The sequence below is a fragment of the Dermacentor albipictus genome, chromosome 2 (genome assembly GCF_038994185.2).
Source record: "Dermacentor albipictus isolate Rhodes 1998 colony chromosome 2, USDA_Dalb.pri_finalv2, whole genome shotgun sequence".
Lineage (NCBI taxonomy): Eukaryota > Metazoa > Arthropoda > Arachnida > Ixodida > Ixodidae > Dermacentor > Dermacentor albipictus.
In genome coordinates this window covers 66636356-66660941 of record NC_091822.1, presented here as the reverse complement: position 1 = coordinate 66660941, position 24586 = coordinate 66636356, and the positions used below count along the sequence as shown (strand labels likewise).

The 24586-nt window shown below is 53.5% G+C and overlaps 1 protein-coding gene and 1 long non-coding RNA gene across 4 annotated transcripts in view; one reads left to right on the top strand and one right to left on the bottom strand.

Moving 5' to 3' along the window:
* The window catches only part of LOC135903206 (uncharacterized), a 258736-nt gene extending 234292 nt beyond the window's left edge, over nt 1-24444 (top strand). For all 3 annotated transcript variants that reach the window (XM_065433615.2, XM_065433616.1, XM_065433614.1), the window contains 17 exons: nt 144-552; nt 1080-1177; nt 1385-2294; nt 2831-3055; nt 3950-4153; nt 4958-5622; nt 6177-6377; nt 7006-7437; nt 9478-9679; nt 10159-10638; nt 11739-12722; nt 13266-13580; nt 14768-15010; nt 15629-15892; nt 17390-17618; nt 21223-21436; nt 22060-24444. In XM_065433615.2, the coding sequence (XP_065289687.1) occupies nt 144-552; nt 1080-1177; nt 1385-2294; nt 2831-3055; nt 3950-4153; nt 4958-5622; nt 6177-6377; nt 7006-7437; nt 9478-9679; nt 10159-10638; nt 11739-12722; nt 13266-13580; nt 14768-15010; nt 15629-15892; nt 17390-17618; nt 21223-21436; nt 22060-22063 (6079 nt within the window). In that variant the 3' untranslated portion in view covers nt 22064-24444. The remainder of the gene's footprint in view (nt 1-143; nt 553-1079; nt 1178-1384; nt 2295-2830; nt 3056-3949; nt 4154-4957; nt 5623-6176; nt 6378-7005; nt 7438-9477; nt 9680-10158; nt 10639-11738; nt 12723-13265; nt 13581-14767; nt 15011-15628; nt 15893-17389; nt 17619-21222; nt 21437-22059) is intronic.
* LOC135903207 (uncharacterized) overlaps nt 21685-24586 on the bottom strand; it is a 60060-nt gene continuing 57158 nt past the window's right edge. The window contains exon 4 of the long non-coding RNA XR_010564751.2: nt 21685-21701. This is a non-coding gene — a long non-coding RNA (uncharacterized lncRNA). The remainder of the gene's footprint in view (nt 21702-24586) is intronic.

Below are 24586 nucleotides of genomic sequence, written 5' to 3'. Positions count from 1 at the left end.
GCCTCCGCTGTATAATGCGGCCGCTGTGGCTGCAGGAGCCGAACTCGCGACATGGTGCTCATTTATAGCAGAACGCCGTGTATAGCTACGAGGGGGGCCCACCGCGCCTTCGCGCTGAGCCGCGTCCCTCCCCCGCGTCGCAGGATCCCTGGCCTGGAGAACGCGGCGCCGTGTCCCGACCTGACCCTGAGCCACGAGCCCGCGCAAGCCGTCGTGCGGACCTCCCGGGCCCTGCCGGCCGCGCGGGGCGTGTTCACGCTGGCGCAGGCGCTGCGCTCGGCCTGGAAGGCGCTGTGCCGAGGGCAGCCCGGACTCTGTACCGAGCTTCGGCGCCTCACGAGGCGTCAGTTCGCCGGCTCCTTCCTGGAGCCCGGCGCCGCGGCCTTGGCAGAGCCTCGCGCCGGAGCTGACCAGCTGCCCGCGGCGCCAGGAGCGGCTGCTGCGAGCCGCGAAGCGCGCGCTGCCTCTGACGTCCTGGGAGAACTCGGCGGGAGTCACCTGGCGTTGACCCGGTTCCTCTACGACGCCGTCAAAGGAACAGACTTCAAGCAGGTTGGTTCACCTATAAGTTCCGACGTTCTCTGTTTGGCTGCCTGGGGTTGTCTCTCCGGTCGACGATCGTTGCATTCGCGAGTGCGTCAGCGAACAGTTTTTCGATGCTCGTTCAAAAGGGCATACAAGTGTACTGAAGGGCGAGCGAATCGATATGGATTCAAACAGCGATTCAGATAAACGAGAGCGCGGCGAGTGAGCGCACTGTTGAGAGCGCGTGCATGCTCACGGACGTACATTGATGCTGAGCGTCGAAATCGCCGCGTATTTTCGAAACTTTTTGAAGAGCTCGAAGTCACGGACCTTATATGGGCCTCTTTCGGATTCCGCGCGCCCAACGCCATGTGAATATATTTTAGAGCTTGTGGAACCCGAACTTTTAGTATAATCCTCATTTACTTCTCCAGCTCTTCTAACCTTTATTTTTACCGTTCAATCATTTCGTTCGGTGCTGTATGGATGTAGCGACGTTTGGCTGCTTTTTGGAGAGCTTTGCTTCATATACCCTTTTCCCTCTTTCTGCGCAGCTGATACTTTACGACTCGCAAGAGGCCAAGCTCTTGCAGAAGGACACTCGGTTTATGCCGGCTCTTTGCTCATCTGATACGTGCCATAACTGCATCAGGTAAGCCGGAAATACGCGGTGACATGCAACGCCTTGTGGCGGCATTGCTTCGTCATTTTTGTGCACTCGGTTTATCACCTATAGCAGAGACGACTGGCAACCGGCCTGCTGTGATGGTAGCTGCGCACGATTAGCAGGCAACGCGCCTGTATTCGTAAATCCCGCTTTCCGTTACTGAGTGTTCTAAGAAGTTTCCAATACCCGCAGGTTCCGCACTACTCGCCTGGAGGAAGCCGACGCGACTGTCGCGTCGGCTTCGTCCCTCCCAGCCAGCAGTGAGGCTGGTATCTCTGCCTCCGACATCGTTCTTCCGGTTCTGCTTCCTCTCCACAACGCCGGCCACGGCGCCTTCGGCTGCGGTGCCACCGTCGACCGGCTGGCAGTGCAGGACCTCGAGGCCGCCTCCTGGATGGTGCGCAAGATTAACTCCAACGGCGTCCTCCTACCAGGCCTCAAGCTCGACCTGCGCGTCATCGACACCTGCTCCTCGGCGTCCGTCCTCGCCCGGGACGCGTCGGCCGTGCTAGAGCACTTCTCGGAGCTGGGCGTGCCCACCGTCTTCGTGTCCTCTTCCCTGTCGGCCGAGCACACCAGGGTGGCCGCGTCCCTCCTGTCTCGCGTCAACGTCACCCTGGTGTCCACGACGGATCTCGCCGCCTCGCACGATGCCCGCCGCGGTTACCTCTACCAGATCCCGCTCCCCATCGAGAAGATCGCCGAGGCCGCAGTCGCCTACTTGCGGAGCTTGGACTGGAGCTACGTCTCCGTCGTGTCGAGCCAGAGCGAGTCCCGCGCCGTCGACGCCTTCAAGGAGCGCGCCGAGGCCGAGGGCATCTGTCTCGCCATCCAGGCTACGTTAAGCGCGGGCCGCCAGCTGGATGCCAACCTCATCACGCGGCTCACGACGGCTGCGGCCAACGGTGCCCGCGCTGTCGTCCTCTGGACCGATTCCGAAGACACCCTGCGTTTCCTGGCGGCGCTGCGAAGGGCCCGCTCCGAAGGACTTCTGGACCACGCGGACTTGGTTCTCATTCACGGCGGCGGACAGCCCGTCAGTTTCGACGGTCACGAGGAGGACGCTCTCGGGGCCGTGCTTCTGCGGCCCCAGTACGGACAGGTATAGTAACGCCCGCGTGGCGAACCTCGCATTCCTGGATAGCGCAGAAAATCACCTTGAAGTTCCGCGGAAATCGCCTGCTAATGCTAACCCATTTCGATGTTTAGAGTCTATATAATTTCCAATGCCGCCTCTTCGCAGAATGTACAGTGTTACAGTTAACGACCATTAGGATGCTTTTTGATGCAAAGGTACGACGTTCATTGCTGAACCACCGTGGACGTGCGTCCGGCAAACTAGCGCATGCTTTATTCTGAAGACGGCATCGATAACCCTCTGAGCGGTATTAACATCGAGCATGCAAAAAACAAATTCTACTCTACTAGCTGCATACTGTTCGAGGCTTTCGACGTACCACAGTTCAACTTATAGGAGCGTTACACATGTTAGCGTACACACAGTCAACTCCTGCTAGTGTTCCAAGAGGACAAGTGTATTTGCCTCCGTTGGATGATGTTCGATACAAGCTGCCGCTTCAAGTGTGAGACACGCGCGCTTGAGACCGATTCTTCGCCATTACTGCGGGCCACGCGCAGGTTCTGGACTTCGAGTCGTACTATGAGCGCCTGCGTCCCGACCAGGACCGCTTCTTCGGTGACCTGTGGTCTCAGACGAGGACCTGCCACCAGACTCAGGGCGGCCAGGAGTGCTCGGTGCCGTTGCTGCCCAACCGCTCGGTGGTGGACGTCATGCAGGCCGTGCTCGTTGCTGCGACGGCGCTGAGGGACCTCCGCGACCAGGTGTGCGGAGGATCGCAGGAGGTGAGGAGCGGCGCCTTCGTTTGATTGATTATAATGTCCCAAGGCAACACATTGGTTGTGGAAGATGCATGGTGGAGGGCTACGCATTAATATCCAGATAGACGCTTGGCGTTCGTTTGAACGTGCGCGAACGCGTTTTCATTCCGCCTTTACCGGAATGCGGACACCCCCAGCCGGGACAGAACTATCCCTGCTACAATTCGATCAATGGAAAGGCGGACGTTTTGCGTCCCTAAATAGTTTACTGCGCAGTACATTTAACAATGTATAATTGGTTTCCCTCGCTTTGTTTAAGCGCAAGCAAAGGAGGATCATACATTTCAGTGTTGCAGTGTGGAATGTACGGCATCGATGCCGTTGACAATGGCGGCAGATATATGGCTACGACGAAGACGACGCCATGATGATGACAGTTCGTTAACTGACATATGAGACAGCGAAGAGATGTCTCTGTGAGAGCAACTACTGTCACAAAGAATGACTGCAGCGTTGTAATCCGCGCTGTGAGTGACCGTGCGAAAGTTGAGCAGTTAATTATTACTATGGCAACTATTACCCAGTTTTAAAATTTTGCAACTCTCATGTCAAGTTCGTCTACTCTCACGATTCCAAACTTTATCTCTCTGGCGATCTTCCAGCTTGCGTACGAAAATAGTTGAATAGTATTTAAACCATTTTCAGCGTGACATTACAGCGTTGTCTACAGCTTAACTTATATAAGAGCGTTGCGCTAAACTCGGTTCCCTAGAACATTGCTATAGTCTTCGCAGTAACAGGCGCAACGAACGAGCAAACCTCGCGTATGCCCCGTGGGTGTTCTCGTATGTGCCTGTCCACCATCACCCCTCTAGGAGGCACTTCAGATTCTCGCGCAATAATATGAATTCCCGGCAGGTAACGGATGCCTCCTACTGCGCTCGGCTCCTGTCCAACGCCATGGGCGTGGGAGAGGCGTTGGACGAGCACGTTCGCCGGGCGACCACCATGCGCGTGGGCGACAAGGAACAGATGTTCGTCTTCACCGAGCACGGCCACGGAGACATCGCCGTCGACCTCTGGAACGTCCGCAGGTCAGCCGCCGGCATCTCGCCGCAGAGGGTGAGTGCGCGCTGACGCGTAGTCACTCCTGGCTTCTCGGAGTTACGAATAGCATACGGGAATTTCTCCCGAACGGCTTTCATTGGTACAGCTTTCCCGTGCCTGGCCAAAGCGCTCGTCCTGTCTGCTTCTAGTCTCTGTCTGTGTCACTTCGCGCTACAATTGCAAGATCATGCACATCTAAACAAACCTTCGCGCAGTATGCAACATTCAAGTCCAGGCCCCTTGAGGTCTGTCCTGGCTGGGCAGGCGCCGCTCAGTTCCCTCGTTGCGTCGAAAGTGCGAGCCGTCTATAGTAAACCGTGGCTTTACGGTATGTTCGTTCTAGTGCGTAACTGACAAGCGACTTTGTAGAGTCGGGTTACTGCTAAATGTATGGGCTATACGGCAACTGCCGGAGATGCTGGCTCTGGAGAGAAAGTGCTCGATGCCAGCCGAGGGCCTATTATGCTATTCCAGATGCAGCACAAAAGATGACGCGATGCGCACCGTACGCATACTCACGCACAACCGGTAGTCTCTCGCGCACGCGCACCCATTTCATCTATTTGCGGGAGGGGGGGGGGGGGGGGGTCACTCAGTCCCGTAGCCTTCGAGAAAACAGGTGCCTTCGTGGTGCTCAGGGCGCAAGTAATGTTTCTCCGCTGGCGCAGAACGTCCTGCGCAGCTACAGCCAAGCTCTCGTAGTCGGGCCGCTGAAATTTATTTCAACTCGCGAGACGTCAGCGTTCCTGGATTCGTCATGTGCGCTATACCGACGAATCGTGTGTCGTTCACGTCGCTCATCCACCTCGCCATCGGCAGGCGGGCCGGCTGGCTGACGACCAGTTCACCGAGCTCATGCCCGTGGTCACCTACGGCGGCGGCAGCGACGGCAAGGAAGTGGCGCTGTCCGAGCTGCGGTCCGCGTGCCAGGCCTCCTCGTGCCAGGCGCACTGCGCGCGCAAGGCCGTCGACTTCCTGGTGGTGCCGTCGCCCGACAACGTCTACCTGGCCGCCGCCTTCTCGGTGCACGAGCGCGGAGACGGCCCCTTCCGCTGCTCGCACCGAGTCACCGAGTCCGGCGTGCGACGCGTCGAGGCCTTCCTGTGGGCGCTGGACCAGATCAACGCCAGCCCCTCGGTGCTGCCGGGAGTCAAGGTCGGGGCGGTGGTCTTCGACGTGTGCGGCAGCCGCGAGAAGACCTACCGGGACCTGTCCAACTTCGCCAGCGACTCGCTCGCCTCCATCGCCACGGAAGTCCGGTTGCCCGCTCTGCGGCACGTGTTCGGCTTTGTCGCCTCCGGCAGGAACAACGCCGGTCAGTGCACGGTCAAGCCCGCGGCCGACGTTCTCGCCGCGGCGGCCGGCGTGCCCACGGTCGCCTCGGACTCGTCGCTGTCGAAGCTGGGTGTCCGTCGCTACCCGAGTCTCCTGCGAGTTCTCCCGTCCAACGCGGAGGTGGCCCAGGCCGTCCTGCGTGTCCTCAGGTACGCATCGATCGCTGATCACGCGCATTCGATCGTAGCTCTCCGGAATACTTCTAAGGTCAGGTTCTGCTCTGTGTTGCTATTGTGGTCCTCGCCGCCTAATATTTTGTTGTCGCTGTATAGCTTCGTGCACGACGCCGAGAGATTTCCGCTCCGGATTTATTCAACACACAAACATCTATGTTATCGTCAATTGCCAAGAACGAGCATATATACCTGTCCAGCCTAGAAAGCTCTGGAAACACACCCCCTGAAGTATATATAGTCCAAGTGCTCTCTCTATCGAGGCCGACAGCAGAGCTGGGTGGCCGTCAACTTAAAGAGGTGGCGTAGTAATAGAGCAAGACATCGGTCGTGAAAGATTTCCTTGAATGTGGACAGCGTTGCGGGGTACAAATTTGCATTTAAGCCATGATTTGAATCATCTTCGCTCAAGCTTTGTTTTACTAAGCGCGTGGGCGCTTATTAAACACATGATACGCACGTGCCTGCGACCTGCTCACCTATGTAGAGCGCTGTGTTACAAGACGTGCGCGCTGCCTCCGTGCTCTCAGGCATTTCAAGTGGACCTACGTGTCGGCGGTGTACGACGATCGGGACGACGAACTGCAGGACGTGTGGGAGCAGTTCGAGCGAGCCCTGGAAGGCGGACCGCTGCGCCTGGCCGCCACGCTTCGCCTCAAGGATGGCACGTCGGACGACGATGTACGGGCCGCCGCCACCCAGCTGCTCAGGAGGCGCAGGGAGGGCGCCCGGTGAGGAGAACTATATGCGCCGCCGAGACGTTGTTTCGGTGCCTACACTAGTCTCGTTGCCACTAACGTTTGTTGAAACGTGCGCCTCCGGGTGTACAACTTTCTTGTGTTGATCACGAATTAGCTTAACCCAGCAACAACAACAAAAAGAAATGACATTATCCTTGACGCTGTGCTTTCGACTTGGATATGCAAATTCGTTTTGAGCGCTGCCTAAAAAAAATCTTTTTTTTTTCATGGTAACATCAGGGAACATGTAATATCAGGGAAAGAAATTGTGGGGTCCGAATGCAGCGTTGACGCGTTCGTCTCGGTGCGCTACCTAACAAGGCATCACTTATATAGACGGCTAGCTATTGTTTTGTATGCTGTACCGCAGACCAGGTTGTGCGCCGCTATATGGCGGTGACCTGACGTTTGCTCCCGGCACTGTGTCAAGAAAGTATCGATGACTTTGTAGATTCTTCCAAATCACATATACCCGGAGACACGGCGCAGTAGTGCGGGCTTGTTATTCTCATTGCAATTCTTCACTTGTGCTGTGTTCACCGAAGGGGTTGCCAAATGTCTTCTCCGAACAGCCTGTCGTCTCGCTCGTTTGCGCAACGCTCAATGTGTTCCCGCGCAGGGTCGTGGTGCTCTTCCTCAAGGACAAGGCGGCCGACGCGCTGCTGACCGCGCTGCACGAGGCATCGTCCTCGGCGGCGTCGCCCCAGCCCGCGGACCTGACCTTCGTCGCGTTGGGCCTCCGCGACATCCTGTCGCGGCACCCGGACGTGGCGCTGGGCTCGCTGTCGCTCCGGCTGGCGTCGGTCGACGTGCCGGGATTCCGCGACCACCTGCAGCACCTGAGCTACGCGGGCAACGGCCGGGACCCCTGGTACCGCGCCTACGTCGAGCAGAAGACCGACTGCCGCGGTCCGGCCGCCTGCGCCAACGCGCTGGCGCCGCCGCTGGTCGGGGCGGCGTCGCCTCCGCTCGACGACGCGGGCGCCGCCGAGTCCACGGTCACCGCGGTGTTCGCCCTGGCGAGCGGCCTCGACCAGGCGCGCAAGACGAGGTGAGACGGCGTGTGATGAGAATGTGAGACGAGCCGCCGGCTTGGGAACAAACGGGCCCATTTCTTCCCACGACGGCTCATCTCGTAGTCGTAAAGGTGACTTTTTCTCGATGCAATTTGCGATGCCTAATGGCGTCGTAGTCATCTTTGCCACCAGCGTGGGCGAGCACGGTCCGGTTGTCTTTATGTAGTTGGAACTGTCTGATCAAGATGGCAAATTGGTCCCTTTGTAAGAATTTCCGAGACCTCTGCCATATTCCGTCATTCGGCATAGCTGTTAAACCTCTGACCAGGATAACACACCTTACTACAGGTGTTCAAGTAGTGGAATTTTCTAATCGAATCAAATTGAAATATTTTAGAATAACAACCTCTAAATATCGAAACGTGTCTAGAATACAGTGAACCTCGTTCATATGTTTTGAGGAAAAACACACGAAAAAAAAAACACGTTAACCAAGAAAATTCACTATCCGAAGCGACAGGAAAATTTGGCAGACTTAGTGGTAGTTGACATCTCCGTAATGCAAAGTGTTGCACGAATCACTGCAGTACAAGACGCCAATCCACGCTGAAGTTGTAGGGTCCAAACGGCCTGTGACACTCTTGTCATTCTTGTGGATTCAGTGAGCTTACGTTTGTGGTTTTAAAGCGCAAGACTTCATTGCCACACGCGTTGAAAAATCCGTTACCCGGCGTTATTGAAAAGTTGACCGGGAAAGTAGACGCGGCTTTCGTGATGAAACCGTGTCTGATAATTTGCGGCTGTTCGGGCAGGTTCAACATCATGAGTTGTGAGGGCAGGAGGCAGTGTACGAAGTGAAACATTGTTACATCGCGCGCACGGCGCTCTGCTGTCGCTGCACCTGTATGAAAAATTCTCACCGATTAGTGCTGCAGCCTGGTTAAACTTCTCCGACTCTTTCTTAATTGTCACTTTCGTTTGTTCAACTCTTCCTCTCAGCCTATCTTAAGGCTTTAGAGTCTCAAATGAGAACAAAGTTGCCTAAACACCTTCTGTGCCACTCTATTATCCCCAATTCTGGCCGAAAATTGACAATTTCTTATTGCATATTTCTCTTTTGCCCGGAACACTGCAGGCGATGTTGAGGTGTTCATTTATTCAAAACCTCAACCATTATCGCAAGACTGAAGTTTAACAGCACTATACTACTGCCATGCGATACTCACTCTCGCTCTCAGAAGACGACCTGAGCGAGAATTTCGGTGTCTTTCTTTTTCAGTCGAAGAATAGTACACTTCATGTTGGGAATCACTTGATTCATCGCTGAAGTAAGCTTTCTGTTTCACGAAGAAAACGACGAAGCTCGAGCTGCCGACGACGTCATGTTTTGAAGGTCCCAGTTGCCAACGTGTATTACTTCTGCCACCAGGATAAAGTCGCTCCTCGTTGCACTGCCCCGCGGGTTGTATGCTGCCATCTGCGCAGCTCGTCCTTGGCTGTTTTTACCAGAAACACGTGGATGAATGCAGCTCCTTCAAGGCACGGCAGGGGCTCATTTGAAAGCTGTTGGGCTAATGCCTATCCAGATCCGTTAATGAGGCCCGGATAAAAATGTTAAAAATACGCACACCTAAGGGCAATAAACCACAGCTACTATATAATAGTTGTCAAGAGACAAAAAAAAAGAAACAATGACAGCATAGCTTGGCGTACTCTGTGCAATGTCAAAGCACTACATACCGGCAACACGCGAACGTCAAATCGCAGCGGACGTCGCAGAACATCTGTAAAGTCGCTCGGTCGAATGCTGAACTACAGCATGCATTGCGCAGTGCAGAGACATTGTGCGAAGACATATGCCCCGCTGCTATCGTCCTTCATTTCTTTTTCACAGTAAAAAAAGAAGAAAAGAAATTGGTGGGTTGTCCCATGTGTCGCACCAGATACTGACAAAGGAAAATTCATCTCAAGCAGAATTCATTGCCTATTTCATTGATTGATTCATTCATTCATTGCAAATTTTCTGCTCATAACGTCTTCCTCGGTGGCTGCTGTTCTTCCGTGTTTTCGGCCAGGTGCACCGGCGAGGACAACAAGCCCTGCGAGCTGGTCATGGACGACGCGTACCGTGGCCTGGTGCTGAACTTCACCCGGAACGTGCGCATCACTCGTCACGACGGCTCGGTCTTCAAGTTCGCCGACGGCAACAGCGGCAACGGCCGCGTCCAGGTCACCTACTACCGGACTCCGGGCGGCATGGCGGGGGAGTTCTCGCAGGCGAGTGCAGTTTGGACAGAACTCGGCGCTTGCCCGCCGTGAGTGGTAGTAGTACGCCAAGTGGCCATCGCGTTGCGCTGCTCAGCTGCAAGCCGCGGGCCCGATCCCGGCAGCGGCGCGTGCATAATGCAAGAGCGCTCGTGTACCGTGCATTGAGTCCACGTTAAAGAACCACAGGTGGTTACAATATAATCCCGAGTCCTCCACCACGGCGTTCCTCGTAATCAAATCGATGCATGGATACCTCAAATTCTAGAATTGTTTTCAACTTACTAGATACTTATCCTTGGTTTGCCATTGACATTGAAAGAGGATGTATACGCTGAGTACCTTCGAAAATAAGTTCAGCTCTCTTTTTTTTTCTTTTTGAATGAGTACACCTGTCGGTGCAGCTATAGCGACAGCCAGTTCCATGATGTCGTACGCGTTTTGTTGCGATAGCAGCCCCGTCCGAACCGCTCTCGCTCGTCCCGCCGCAGATCGGCACCTACAACCGGGACGAAGGCCTGCAGATGAACGCCAGCCTGCCCGAGGTCTCCCCGGGCCGCTCGCCGTACACGGTCAACTCGTCGTGCGAGGCGGACGGCGGCGACTGCCGGCGCTCCCCGCGCCCCAGCGACGCCCTGTTCCGGGACCCCGCGGTGCAGCCCATGCTGTCGGGCGAGGACGGGCCGAGCCTCGCCATCGGCGCCGTGCTGCCCGTGCATCGCAGGGGCGCCGACATGTTCTCCTGCGGCGGCCTGCACGACGGGGGCGCCTTCCAGAGCATGCTCGCCGTCGCCTACGCCCTGGACCGCGCCAACCGGAACCGCACCGACGACCTCCGCCTGGAAGCCGTGGTCTTCGACTCGTGCGGCACTCCGCAGCGCGCCGAGTCCCTCGTGTACGGCTACATGACGTCGGCGCTGCGGGAGGCCAAGGCCAAGCCGCTCGTGTCCATGCTCACGTTTGAAAACAAGGTCGGTTGATCGAGCGCGTACACGTACGTCCCGTTGTGGATTTGTGCGCGACGGCTGTGTACGATGTCGCGTAATTCTATATAGCCGGCATTTCGGCTCTCCTAACTCCGCGATTTATGTATTCGTTCTGACCGCTCTCTCCAGACTGTTTCCTGCGCGACGTTGTAGCACCAGACGCGCTTCTCTTCACCAGTTTTAGAAGTAACCGACACGAGGTTGACATGCGCTGTCGGTCCTGCGTAAGTACCTATGGACGAAAATCGGGCCCCTTGGTTCCCCTATCTCGCTCACTGCATTGTACAGAGGAACACAAATGTCGACGCTCGTGCAATGGCGTGGACGCTACTTCTTTGGATCGTTTTCTTCAAGCCAGTTTATTTCGCTATTCTAAATATCGCCGTTACCGAATAACTTTCCGTGTCGTATCATAGTAACGAGAAGTGAAGCGTGGATGAAGTTTGCCTTCTTCGTTTTATTTTCGCCCCATACAAGGACAATTGGAACACATACTGAAAAAGTTGACGCGGAGGCACGAGGACAAGCACGAGCGCTAGCTCACCAATTGAAACACCTCTGCCGATGCTTACTAGAGACTCGTCGTAATTATGTAGCGTGTACATGCAACAGGTTTGTCTATAGTGGACATACAAGTATTTGACGTAGAATAAATAATGTTATTTTGATGCTTCGCTTTAGTATATTTGGGACGCGGCAGTATGGATAGGTGAGGCAGTTCGAAAACTACAAACGGAGAACAAGGAACGAGGGGCCAGGGGGCGAGAACGGTAACAGGATTCCATACGTCTGTGTCTCCTTTCTATGTCCAGTCTCCGCGCTCTTTTATTCATAATGTGCTGTGGTGAGAAACGTAAGATGAAGTTTTATAGCTGTGGCTGTTTACAAACTGTGGTAACTCCCTAAGCCTTCCCATGGTAAAGTTTTTTTTATTAATTGTAGTGATTGCCGTGCACTTAACACATATCTCGTGGTGAAAACTAAAACATGCAAAAAAAAGAAAATATATTATGCATTCTGGTTGCTCTGGCTCAAATTTGTTTTTCCCTAACGAAGTCGCAACTTCTTTCGCTTTGTCACCGCAGGTTGCCGAAGAAGTGGAGCCCGTGCTGAAGGATGCCGGAGTTCCGCTGATCCTGACCAGCAGGACATCGCGATTCACCCAGGAAAGCCGCCCCGTCGGTATCCAGACTCTGCCGCCTATCGTTTGGCAAGTGGAAGCTGCGTTGGGCCTGCTGCGTCACTACGACTGGAGCTACGCGTACTTCCTGTACGCCGGCGACGAGTTCGGCCAGGACTCCTACTACCACGTGACCAAGTCTCTCGCCAGGCTGGGTCTGTGCGTCGCCGATTCGCAGAGGGTCGACCCCGACGCCACCGAAGAGGACGTCCTCGCCACCGTGCTGAAGCTCACGGACTCGGACGTCCGAGTCGTCGTCGTGCTCGCCGAAGACAAGCTGGTCAGCAATCGGATCGTGTCCGCTGCGCGGAGGGCTTCGCTGCTCGAGCGCTTCGTCTGGGTCGGCACCGAGGGTTTCAGCGACAACGAACAGCTGCTGGAGACGCTCCACGGCGCCGACGTGGACGTGTTCGCCCTCAAGCTGGACAACGAGCCGCTTCCGGACTACGTCCGCTTCGTGTCCGCTCTCACGCTGGGCAGGCACGAGCCCATACCGGACGCCTGGTTCGAGGAGTTCTGGCAGCTCGAGTTCGGCTGTCGCCTGCCCAACGCGCACCGGGTCCACGAGCAGTTCGCGCGCATCTGCACGGGCCGGGAGAAGCTGGAGGTGCGCCAGGACCGCTACGTGTTCCACACGGTCGACACCGTGATGCGCATCGCGGCGGCGGTGCGCGACCACGTGGCCAGGAACTGCCCGTCGGCGCTGGCGGGCGGGCTCGATACCCTCGAGGGGTGCAAGAGGAGCGCGCTGCGGCGCGAGGTCGGCGTGATGCTGGTCGGCGCGGACCTCGAGAGCTGCTCCGAGTGCCAGCCGTCCACCCTCACCACGTTCGGCTACCGAGTGCTCAAGTTGAACGGCAGCAGCGCCCGCAACTACACCTACCAGAACGTACGTTTTGCTTGTTTACGAGTCCGTCGAGTGTTTGTCGCAATTGTCACTGTGAGGGGTCTGTACTAAACTTTGCTTACAGCCCACTCAACGAATCGTTAAGTTCAGGTTTGTTTAGTTTTGATTAGGTTAGCGTCCCATTATTCTCGAGAAATTATAAAATACATAATGTATGCTGGAATACATAAGAGGAAAACCTTGATTTATGTGTCTTCGCCGGCCACGAACGGGAATGATACGGGAGCAAAAATCAGACAAGCGGAATGATCCTTTGTATAGTTTCTGCTTCGGCTACACCCATGTGACAGCGTTCTCCTTGCACAGTGCTACACACGCTGTCTGAGCACAATGCCAGGAACGATGTCGCCCGTCGACGCAGATGCCTGTGGTGCTGCTCACGCGAAATCTTGCGAGAGTCATGGTATGCCAGAAAGTAAACGACCTGGAATGAGCTCCCCGGAATTTCTGCGCCTCCACGGTGTTGCAGTTTTCGAGTTCATCTATGTTGCGGTACACTACAATGCAAGTAATCTCCTTTTGCAGGTGGGCTCTTTCTTCAAGAACGTGCTTTTCGTGGACGACGGCCAGGTGGACTTCTTCAGTGGCGTGGCGCCCATGTCGACCTGCGTCCGCGACTGCGACGAGCGCTGCCCAGCGTCCAGCGCGGCGGGTGCTGCGGACAACGAGTACCTGCGCCAGCACCGCGAGTCCCTGGCGGCCAACTTCCGCACCGTGTGGGGCATCGTGGTCACGGCCCTGTCCCTGCTCGGCATGGTGCTGGTCATCATCTGCGCCCTCTACTTCCTCATGGCGTTCCCCGTCACCGTGGGCACCACCGTCCTCGGCTACATGATCTTGGTGAGCATGTAGTTCGGCGACGGAGACGCATGTACTTGCCTTCGACGTTTAGGCAAGCGGATTCCCCCCACCCCCATGCCGTGGCTCAGTGACTCTGGCATTCTGCTGTTGAGCACTAGGTAGCGGGTTCAACTCCAGCGCCGGTAGCCCTTTCCGATAGGGGCGGAATGCAAAAACGCCCATGTACGTAGATTTAACTGCGCGAAGAGAACCCCAGATGGTCGAAATTAACCAGATTCTCAGCCGCTATCTTGCCAGTTCTTTCTTTCTGGGCCACATATGTGACACTTGTGTGTTATATCACTCACTAGCTTGTAAACACACATCGTGTGGACATTACCAACAGATGTTCTTAAAAAGTGTGCGTGCCAACAAAGAATAATTCACTTATGAAATGTTATACACACCAGTTGGAATTATGAAGTGGAACGCTAATGTAGAATTGCCGAAGCGCACTGAATGATTTTGAAGGCGATAGCGTATCAGGCGTAGCGCCGGCTTCTCCTATTCACGTAACGTACCGGGAAAGAGTCCGAGAGTACATTCACATATCTGCAGTTCCGCAAATTTGTTCAAGGCAATTTCTGTTTAGTATAGCTCAATCCACTTTCTACTCCCCTGGACCTAGGTGCACATCTTCGCGGTACACGCTGGGTCGACGGTACGAGTACAAAAACGGAAGCAGCGATAGCATTCACAGTGCAGTGCCGCAAAACGTGCCCGGTGTGCCACCGCCTGGCTACGCCACTGTACACTAGACTGTATGCATTGAGAAATCTAAATAGGTTACCAAGGGAACTCTATCTTCAATAAAGCTTTGTCAATCTCGTTATTCATATCGCGGAGCCAATGATCAGAGGATCATCGTTCCCATGGGAATCGAGGGCTCCATGCTAGATCCAACCGTTAATATTGCGCCAGGTTTGACATTTTTAGAAACCGAAACTATGTCCTGCAAGTAACGTCTCGGTTGGAAATCACGTTGAGTTGAGAAATCGAAACTATAGCTGCTATATGACGTGTCATTAGCCCCATTCGCGGGAGCTGAGCCGACCCGTAACTAGTGAGTGCACGAGCATTACGCTAAGAAGGAAAGCACCATCAACAATGTCGCCATCCGTTTGAGTTCTCGTGGCTCGGCGCACTTTCGCACTACAGCGCATGCGTGCACCGATGTGCAAATTCAGGTCGGCCTGCTGGCCCTGTACGCGGTGAACTTCGCCTTTGTGGTTGGCGCTACCGAGGCCAGCTGCGGCGTGCGCCGCTTCCTGATGGGACTCGCCTACTCCATCATCTTCTCGGGCATGCTCGTCAAGGTGCTGAACACGTGGCGCCTCATGGGCTACCACCAGCGCATGCACCACGACACCACGCAGCTCAGCAGTCCCGCCGGTCTGCTCGTCATCGCCTGCGGACTAGTCGTCATACAGGTACCGTCACTTGTTTGTTTTCGCATTCCTCCTAGTTACTCTTTCAAAAGACTATACGAGAGCCGATGACGGGTGTGTACGGGATCATGCCGGATAGTCACCTGCGATTTCCGAAGTTTGCACGATGTGCTGCTGTTCACGAAGATGGGAGTAAGTTATGATTCTCTTTGAAAAAGCTTTTGCAAGGACCTTCGTGGTGCTACGCAAGTACTTTCATGTAAATGTACTAAGCGCAGACCCGACTAGACACTGGCAAGGCTTGTGACGCCACTGAAAACTGGTTTTTGAAGTTTACGTCCACCCGGATTTGTTTTTCAGTTTCTTCTGGCTTACCAAGCCTCCTCTGGCGGTTAAGAGCGGCCGTTGTGCCATTGCAGAAGCAAACTTTCGATACATATCATTGTTTTATTTAAATATTACCTATTGCAAGGACATTCATCGCTAGAAGAATGGCGACAACTTTATGTACTTTTATTTTTAGACTCATATGGCCAAAACGACTTAATTTAGCTTTCCTTTCTTCTAATCCCACAACCGCGAGAGACCCCACCATAGCCGCGCTGTGAGCTCCCACGCCACACCCAGTGGTTGCCGCATGTCCTGCTCTTGCACTCGCAGGTCGTCCTGACGGCGGCGTGGCTGGTGCTGATGCCCCCGCGCATCGGCCTGTACGAGCGCGTGTGGCGCTGCGCGCCGCCTGCCTCGTTCGAGGACGAGCTGGTCGTCTCCATGGTCTACGTCATGCTCCTGCTCGCAGTCACCATCCTCTTCTCGGTGCTCACGTGGCCCTGCCGAGAGAACAACGGCGAGTCCCGCTGGATACTCGCCTGCTGCGTCTCCGTGGCGCTCGCCTGGCTCGCGTGGACTGTGCTGGGCACGCAGGTGGGTCACGCTTCCCGTTGCTATATACGAAAGCTATCTATACGGACGCTCCAGGCGCGTTGTCGCCGTGTTGTCCCGAATAAAGTATTGACTATACGAGGAGAATGAGCGTCCCGCGTGCCCAGTGTTGAAGGCCACGTGATCGAGCCCCCGCTGCCCCAAGGTGGGGCTAGAGGAGAAGAGTGCGCGTCTCGTACTCTAGCCCTGCCGTGGCTGGCCCTGGCCGCCGCGCGGCCCGCGCGCCGTGTGTTTGGGAGCCGTATGCATGGTGAGCCTGCAAGGGCGAGGCGCGATAGCTGTTGTCTTCGTGCGCGCGTTTTCCCGCTCGCTTGTAGAGCTGGAGGTTAGCTGCGTTTTGTAGACTCGGCACAGTTGAAACGGTGAAGCCAGCGGCAACGCGAAACCTTGGATTTGAGACGCGTACGCGTGCTTCTGTTGCCAGCGGTTTTCATAACGTCGGCGTTGTGACCATGAGTGCTTGCAGTCCTTGAGTGAAATTTGTTGTTTGTATGTGTGCGCGTGACACCATGATCGCTTAGTTAGTGAAAGTCGCAGTGGTTAAGAGTCTTCGATCAAGCCCTGCAATCATTCGTCTGGCAGGCCAAGGTTCGACCGCTGCAACAGCCTTCCTCGACAGCTCCCGATTGTTTCTCTGCACCTCTCTTTGGACTGCCGCTTTCTTCTAATGAATCTGATATGAAGCACGTGACCTGTTCGCAGCATAAAATGTGCCACTTGGAAGCACTAATCGACAGTCAGCTTACGGTTTACACCGCAAATCGTGATGAAACTATGTCACTGCGTGCGTTGGCAATAGTTGAACTAGATCGCCGTATACGTGTGTGGAGTGCCCTCTTCCACAAGATACTTTCGGTTTCGCCTGTATGACACTTGGGTTGAAGTTACAGCGTTCCGTGTGGCAACGCAATGCAACCTACTTAGCATTATTTAACACTTCAAACACTATGGTCCAACGTAGTTCAGCACCGTATCACGGTGTTTGTGCGCAGGGACTTGTCAAGTTCGGTGGAAGCTCTGTTTGAAATGGAATGCCCAGTGTTCTAAAGCTCGCATTTCACCAAGTTATTCCGGTATTTAGTAAAATTATGCTTTGTTCTTAGCAGTCCTCTGGCTGAACATGTCCGCTTGCGGTTGAGTTGTGTATACGTTTGCACATATCTTTAGATGCCGGTACGTCTGCATCGTTCTTTGGTTTGCACTCTCCATCGGCGTTCTTCGAGTGCTTTTATCGTAGCATATTATTCTCACCTTTAGCTCTATGAGGCCTAGACTCAAGCCCCTTATGTATAATTCAATTACCGGACGGGTCTGGCAATAGCACTGCGATTTTCAAAAGTAGGATCGTAAAGAAAGGAAACGATCATAGCACATACCTAGCCCGCGGATATCAATTACATACACTGGACAGAGTAAGAAAGCAACCTGGCACACAAGCGTGCTCGTCTACACCGGCCTCGTGTACGCGTGTCGCTGCAGCTGCCGACGCGCTACCGGGACGCGACCATCGCCGTGGCGAACCTGGTGTGCGCCACGCTGGTGATGCTGTGCCTGTACCTGCGCAAGGTCTACCTGTACAACAAGCTGGCCCGCCAGGCCCGCGACCAGGAGATCAAGGCGCGCCTGCAGCCCCGGGGCCCGCCCTACACGCCCTCCGTCTACGGCACGCTCCACAAGGCCGCGCCCACGGTGGCGCCCGTCTTCTACGGTGAGTGCGGCGACGCTGCCAGCTGGCCTGCGCGGACGCTCCTCACGTACACCACCGCGTTTCCTACAAATTAATTACTACTCTGGCCCCGCTATCCTTCAGCTGATATGCTAATGGCGGGCACTGTACGCGAATTCGTATAAGCTTTGTTCTTGTGGCAATATTTACTGCGGTTCTTTTTTTTTTTCCTCTAAAGTTCCGAGTATTCAATATTTCTAAACGAATGACGGCAAAACGCCTGTGTGAACTTAGAGGATCAATGCGAAGTCCTGCATTTATGACAATATCTTGTTGAATATGATCGATCTGCAAAGCCACAGAGATCCCTTGAAGCCAAAAAGAACGAAGTATCGCCAAATCCATGCACTGTCCGTCACCCTACTTTTGTGGTGGCTAGAAGCATATTACTGTTTCTCACGCTGGCTGTACCGCCGTACTTGCAGCTCCCGTGTAGACACCGGCACCAGATTTCCCTCCAGTAATTTTTGTAGGAAGGTTTCAGTCATACCGGCCGTGAAACTCCCGATAGACCCCGTAATCAGGAGTTCGGGGGAGATCCGTCTGGCGAGGAAAAGAGAGGAACGTTTAATTCATTCCAGCCTCTGTCCGCGGCTACATAGCGAGGGAGGAACATGATGAAATTGAAACGAACACTCGCGAAGAGTATAAAAAAAACCATGAGCCATTCCACGCTGTGAAGGTGGTTGACCAGCAAACCTGTTTAGCACGGGACACAGAGGTGACACAATTTTGAACAAAAGTACGAAGCCAATCACTGTCTTGATGGGTGGTCATTATTTAACTCGCAACTGCAATCACATTCATTGATGTCGAATTGATGCGCGTGCGCCGCTGGGTGGTCGGCTGGGCCGGATCGGTGTGGCATCGCAAGGGATATGTCTGCAGCACGGAACGCGTAAACAGCTCCCTTTTCGGTACCAACACATTTGCATTGAAATCACCGACAACGAAAACAGCGGTAGTGTCATCGCAGCTAATTCACGCAAAGTGAGTAGCCATGAACCTTACGGGACTATGAGTCATCGCATTTTTTTGCTTGCTTGCGGGAGTGAGTGAGTGAGTGAGTGAAGAAACTTTGTTATGAATGCCTGCAGTACGGTTAGCCTTCCCCTGTTAGGGAGGCGTCACCGTGACGCGGCCATGACGTCTTCGCGGCGTGTGGGGAGTAAGAATGCTTACAGGGGTATGAGCCATTGATGATTACAGTTTTTGTTCATGGAGAACATGCATACCTAGCCCTAGCCATACGCAGCTTCACTGTAATAAAAAGACAAAAATTCGACGTTTCGGGACCCATGTACGGGTCCTTTGTTCACAATGACAGCAAATGCAATGGCTCTTGTTTACCTGTGGGTGAGGCTCCGAAACGTCAAGTTTTTGTCAGCTACTACCGTCGCGATTACTCTTATAATCGCTGCACATTCGGACGACGCACCAAGCGGTTAACAGGACACGTGGTAATCTGCCCGAAATGTACGCACGCGCACTGTGCCATCTCACCTATACTTAAGATAATAATAATATATGGGGTTTTACGTGCCAAAACCACTTTCTGATTATGAGGCACGCCGTAGTGGGGGACTCCGGAAATTTTGACCACCTGGGGTTCTTTAACGTGCACCTAAATCTAAGCACACGGGTGTTTTCGCATTTCGCCCCCATTATACTTAAGATAAGAGCCATTGCGTTTGCTGCTGTCATTGTGAACAACGGACCCGTACGAGCCCCCCAGACGTCAAGAGTTTGTCTTTTCGTTATACTGTTGGCGAGTGTTTGTTTTGATTTCATCATAGGTGCCATGTTGCAAAAAACGACCCCAGTGATATCGAAAAGCGCAGTCGTCTGCCCACTGTCGCGTCACCTATAGACAACAAAACTAAGTATACAACACCACATTTATTAGCCGAGCCTATATTTGTGGGAGGATCGCGGTATGAGTCAGTATGACACCAAGTGCACTGACTTCGGAATTGGCCCTGTTAAGAGCGGCCTGCTGAGGTGCAAGTGTTGCCAGCCAGGTGCGAGAGCGGCGTCGACGTTTCCTGGAAAGCCACCGCCACCCTCTAGCCACACGGCGTCACCAAGTCTACTGCGCGCGGAGAACAATACGCCGCGTCCTCGACCCTTCGTCGCGGGATTGCCGAGATGAGTTCGACGAACCAGGCTATCGACGAACGCTATCGCGTCCACCAGCTCCCCCAGTAGAAGCAGTTTAGTAATCTTACAGGCCACACTGATCACTAATTTACTTGTCTCGAATACAACTACTAAGGTCTCGGCAAGCACTGTAAGCAAAGCCACATAAACAATACTTTCAATCAGGACTTTACTATTTCAGTCAGACTATCCATTTCAATCACTTCTTAGCACGACGGTCGACTAGTTTTATCATTCGCTGCTGACACGTCAGTCAATTAGCCCATCCCCACAAAAAGTACCCGAGCGTGCCTGGAGTTTGAAAACGCAGTTTCTGAGCTTGCATGATTGAGCTGGCTGTGGTATACGTTGCGTTGGGCGTGCGCCTGGTGCTACAGCAGTTGCTTTGCCATTGGCCTCACAGCACCTGCTGGTCTACACTTAGTAAAAACTGTAGCTTGTGGAACAGGTGGCACTTCCTACAATACCCGAGCGCTTGAGTATCTGTATTTTGACCGTTTCAACATTTCATGGTATACCTTTCTTATTGCGATAACAACTGTACCGACACTCCAGGAGAATTTACGCCGTCGTCACCGTTCCATTAAATTTCAAGTGCGATAAGATCCTATCACGCCCAGCGGCTCCATATGCTCTAGGCGCGAGGGAAAGCGTGAGGAGGTGAGCCGAGAAGGATGGTAATGGAGAAGCGTTGAAATCTGGGCCAGTTGGTACATACTTGAACGAAAAAAAACCAGTCAAAAACACAAAGGACACAAAGGTGTGAGCCTCTCCTCTTGTCCTTTGCGTTTTTGACTGGTTTTTTCGTTCAAGATGGTGATGGCTTGATGCACGCCGCCTTCCCGCTCGCGCTATGTTCGCGAAAAAGACGGTGGGAGGCAGGTGAGCGCGCCAGCCAGCTGCCGTCTCCTCACGTGGCGCGGCTCAGCGCTGTCGCGCACGCCTAATCGTGGACTTAATCGGCGGCTGGTGCAAAGGCTGCAAAATGCCTTCTGGCTTCGTGTGTGCGCCGTTCTCGTGCGCGTTTCGAAGACGCGTTGAAGCTAGAGGCAGCACGAGTCGATCGGCCCCCGCCGCTGCCGCTCTTCATCATGCCAGCGTTCTGACAGCGTGGGTCCGCGGTCATCTAGCCAGATCCGTACATTTTTGCTTGTGAGCACGTGACAGCATGCCTGCTAATTCAGTCAGTGAGCGAATGCGCACTGCAATTCCTACGGCCGATAAAACTGCTAACCTTGTTTTGTATGGCTGTCTGATTTGCTGTCACAATCAATGCTTCGCCTTTCGGACAATACTGTGACTTTTCTTGTTGCATTGACGCCTTTCTGCACGTGTGGCCATAAGCCAATGTCTAGGAAGATGAAGCAGGCGAGCAAATTATAGTGGATGCGTCCAACCCATAACCCGACCGGTGACCGTCCCGCAGGTTCTCAGGGCACGCTGACGACGAGCAAGAAGCTGAACGGCCAGTTCTCTCGCCTCTCGACAGACGACCTCGCCTCGGACGGGTCAGGCTCGGTGCAGGTGCAGGGTGCCGACCTGTACCCTCTGGAGATGTACGACGGAGGAAGCCAGTTCCAGCCGCCCAGCTCACTCTACGGGAGCATGATGATGCTCGACGACAACGTCGCATACGCAAGGTACACCTCGTTCCACGCTGCGTTCTCTATAAGCGCCGTAATGTAGAACTGATTGTCACGTTAGTAAAGTTCAGAACTACATGTGTACAGAGTTGAAAGACTTACTCTGCGCAACTTTGCTGTCAGCAGATGGAGTGTGTGTGAGACAGGGACGTTATCAGCAGCCGTCTGCTAGTGCTTTCTGCCAGTCCACTCGTACGCAACTTTCTTTGAAGGGCTGCTGCCTGCATGCTTCTTTGGCCAAGCATTAATGGCATCTCGGTCTCTGTGGGAAAACAAAGTGACTGCTACAAGTGAATCGCTTGTAGCAAAGTTCCGTATCTATTTCCCTACTATCCTGCTTTGAGGCAGGATAGTATGGAAATAGATATGGAACATTGCAGATAGTGAGTAGACCCTGCTTAGATACATACTGGTGCGACCTTTAAAGACTGTCGGATAAAACTCTGAAGCCCGTAATCATCAAAGTTGCAAGAAATCTTGGCATGAATTTAAAATTGCTTGTAAGCCTCTAGGTCTTCACCTTCAACTGACGCTGTTCTTGATGTACGTATTTTAGCGGTAGCTATACAAAGGGTATGCATATATCTGCTAATGCATTTTCTTCCTTACTTTGACCACAGGTGAGGTCGCCCAGGCTGACCTACTAGTTCCTCAGGACCTCCTACAAGACCTCCTACTTCCCCCACAAGCCGGTCACAAGTTGTGTGCCAGAGAGCGCGCCGTGCGCCTGATTCACGAACGAACATCGGGCTGGCGGGGTGGGCTTCCGCTTTCCGCCAGTGCCGTCATCGCCGCCTAGCGGGCGCCCGCCCAACTGCCGCGCCGCCGTGCGACTTCGAGTGCGTCGCCGCGGTCTTCCCTTTGATCGCTGTTGCCTGTTACTTAACCTTTCCGCCAGCAGTGGGCGCAGTGCAGAAAAAGAGGACTTACGTTTGCACTACTTACTTTTTTTTTTCGTCTTGCCCGAAAGCTGCTAGCCTACGTCACAATGCGCGCGCGTGCTCAAGAAAGCGGAGTGTTGCTAACCTGTCCTGTTTACGGTGGTTGAGAAAGAAACGAAAACTACGTTGAAGGAAGGAAATGGCGCGTTATCACATGTACAGTGCTCGTTAATTGTTTGTGTACACGTCCCGTAACATATTTTCGTGTGTCCCCTTGTGTTTTGACGTTTAACCTGCAATGTTAACTAATGCCAGATCCCTCGAGTGACGTGCTGGAAAGCTTGTTTGTGCTGTTTTTTTTTTCTCTTCGCTTATAATGGCACGCCATTATAATTATTTGACGTACTCAGTGCTATGTTTGTGCCGTTACAAACGGTGCTTTCTCGCAGAGAATTGCTCTTTCACAGATCACGTGTGCGTTTTAGACGGAGCAGTTTGAGCCAGAGTTTCATCCGCTTATAACCTACGACGTCATAAGAGATTGCAGCGGTAACTACAGAAACGAAGATCACCGTATGAAAGTTCTATGTTCATTCTACAACGAAGGAAGAAAGAAAACTGTCCTCGACCGTGTCAATAACACGTACCACTATATACTGACATTCAAGTGTTCGTTGTCAGTCAAGGCACTATAGCTTTTCTTTTATTTTTTTTTTTCCAGACGTGCGCTCTCCTAGAACGATGTTAAGGCTTGATGCGGTCTGTGTTGCCGGGTCCAAATCCAGGAAGTTCGCCGCGCACTTCGTCTACGCAGCAATGCATTAGCATTGTTTATTGTGCAGCACGCGGCACGTAATCTCATCTGATCGATACATCCCCGTCGTGACACGCTAGGTCTAGACCTGGAATTTTCCGTTGTCACGTATCGAGAACCTTTAACACAGACATAGACACACAGAGTGACAAAGACAGGACGACGCGAAGCCTACGCAACACTGTTCACCGACGCGTCACACTCGGCAAGCGCCCTACGGAACGGACAGGCCGGTGCTACAAAGCCAAAGGACCCAAAGACAGCGTTCACCGACCGTTGTCTGCAGAAGCAGCAGCCTCGAACTCGTAATCCTTAAGCGAGATTTCTTTTGTCCAACGAGACCCCCATCGTTTACCAGTAAGCACGACACGTACACAGTCGCTTCTAACGACCTTGAGATAGAGACCAGCGGACAAAACAGGACTCTGTTCTTTTTTTATTCGCGCTGGTAAGACATCCGACGCTTTTCTGGACCCGTTAATCACTATAACAGCAACTGACGCGAACAAAATGAGCGTTAAGACAACGCACTATAGATTGTACTACTACTACTACTGCCTGCAACGACACCCGTGGCCGGTATACGCCGGAGTTTTCGGCGCGCCGAAGTACGGAATCTGTACGGGATAATACGGGACAATATACAACCCGCGGTTCAGTTCGACGTGCAGTCAAATCATCGCCTCCGCGCATGCGCAGCGTTCCCGAGGTTTATGCGGAGAAAAGTGAAACTCGCGTGCTCGGTGACGTCATTCGCTCTTGCTCCTCTCGTGGCTGGTCCAAGAGGCGCAAAGTGTAGGCGCGAGCTCTAACATTCCATTTATAACCGCGTTTGTATAGATATATATACATACATTATACACACTACCATGTTCTTCCCTTCTCTCTACGCGAATTTGTTTCGGAACTATGCACGACAGTGTATATCTAGTGTATGCGTGTAGTATATACGCATTATGAACACGGAACCTCTAACAAGCGACGACCATTCGGCGTTTTCACGAAAGACAGGGGGAGAAATAAAAGAGATGCGGCCTGCATGCGCCTTTCCGGAAGCGTCAAATGGGCTGTCGTTTTTTACCTCCCGCACGTAACTCGGAGGAGGCCGGACAAATGTGTTGCGTGCATGTTCGTGCCCATCGTATTTTTTTTTTCTCTTCCCGGTTGTGCTTACATCTATCTCCCCCCCTGAAGAGTGCCTTTCATCCAATGTTACTGGCTGTTAGAGTTGAAATGCCTCGTATCTCGAGGGTCTTGTCGTTCTTTCCACTGTCGCCTTGAACGGAAATAAACCACTTTTTTCCCCCGTGTTCAAAGATACTTCTTTTACTCTTCATAGCAATGTCAACGATATGTGCTCTGGGAGGGATTGAATCCCCGCATACCGGAGTGCATTTCACGAAATTTGGACTGAAAGGCGGAAGTTTTGCAAGATTACAGAGCTTCTTAAAG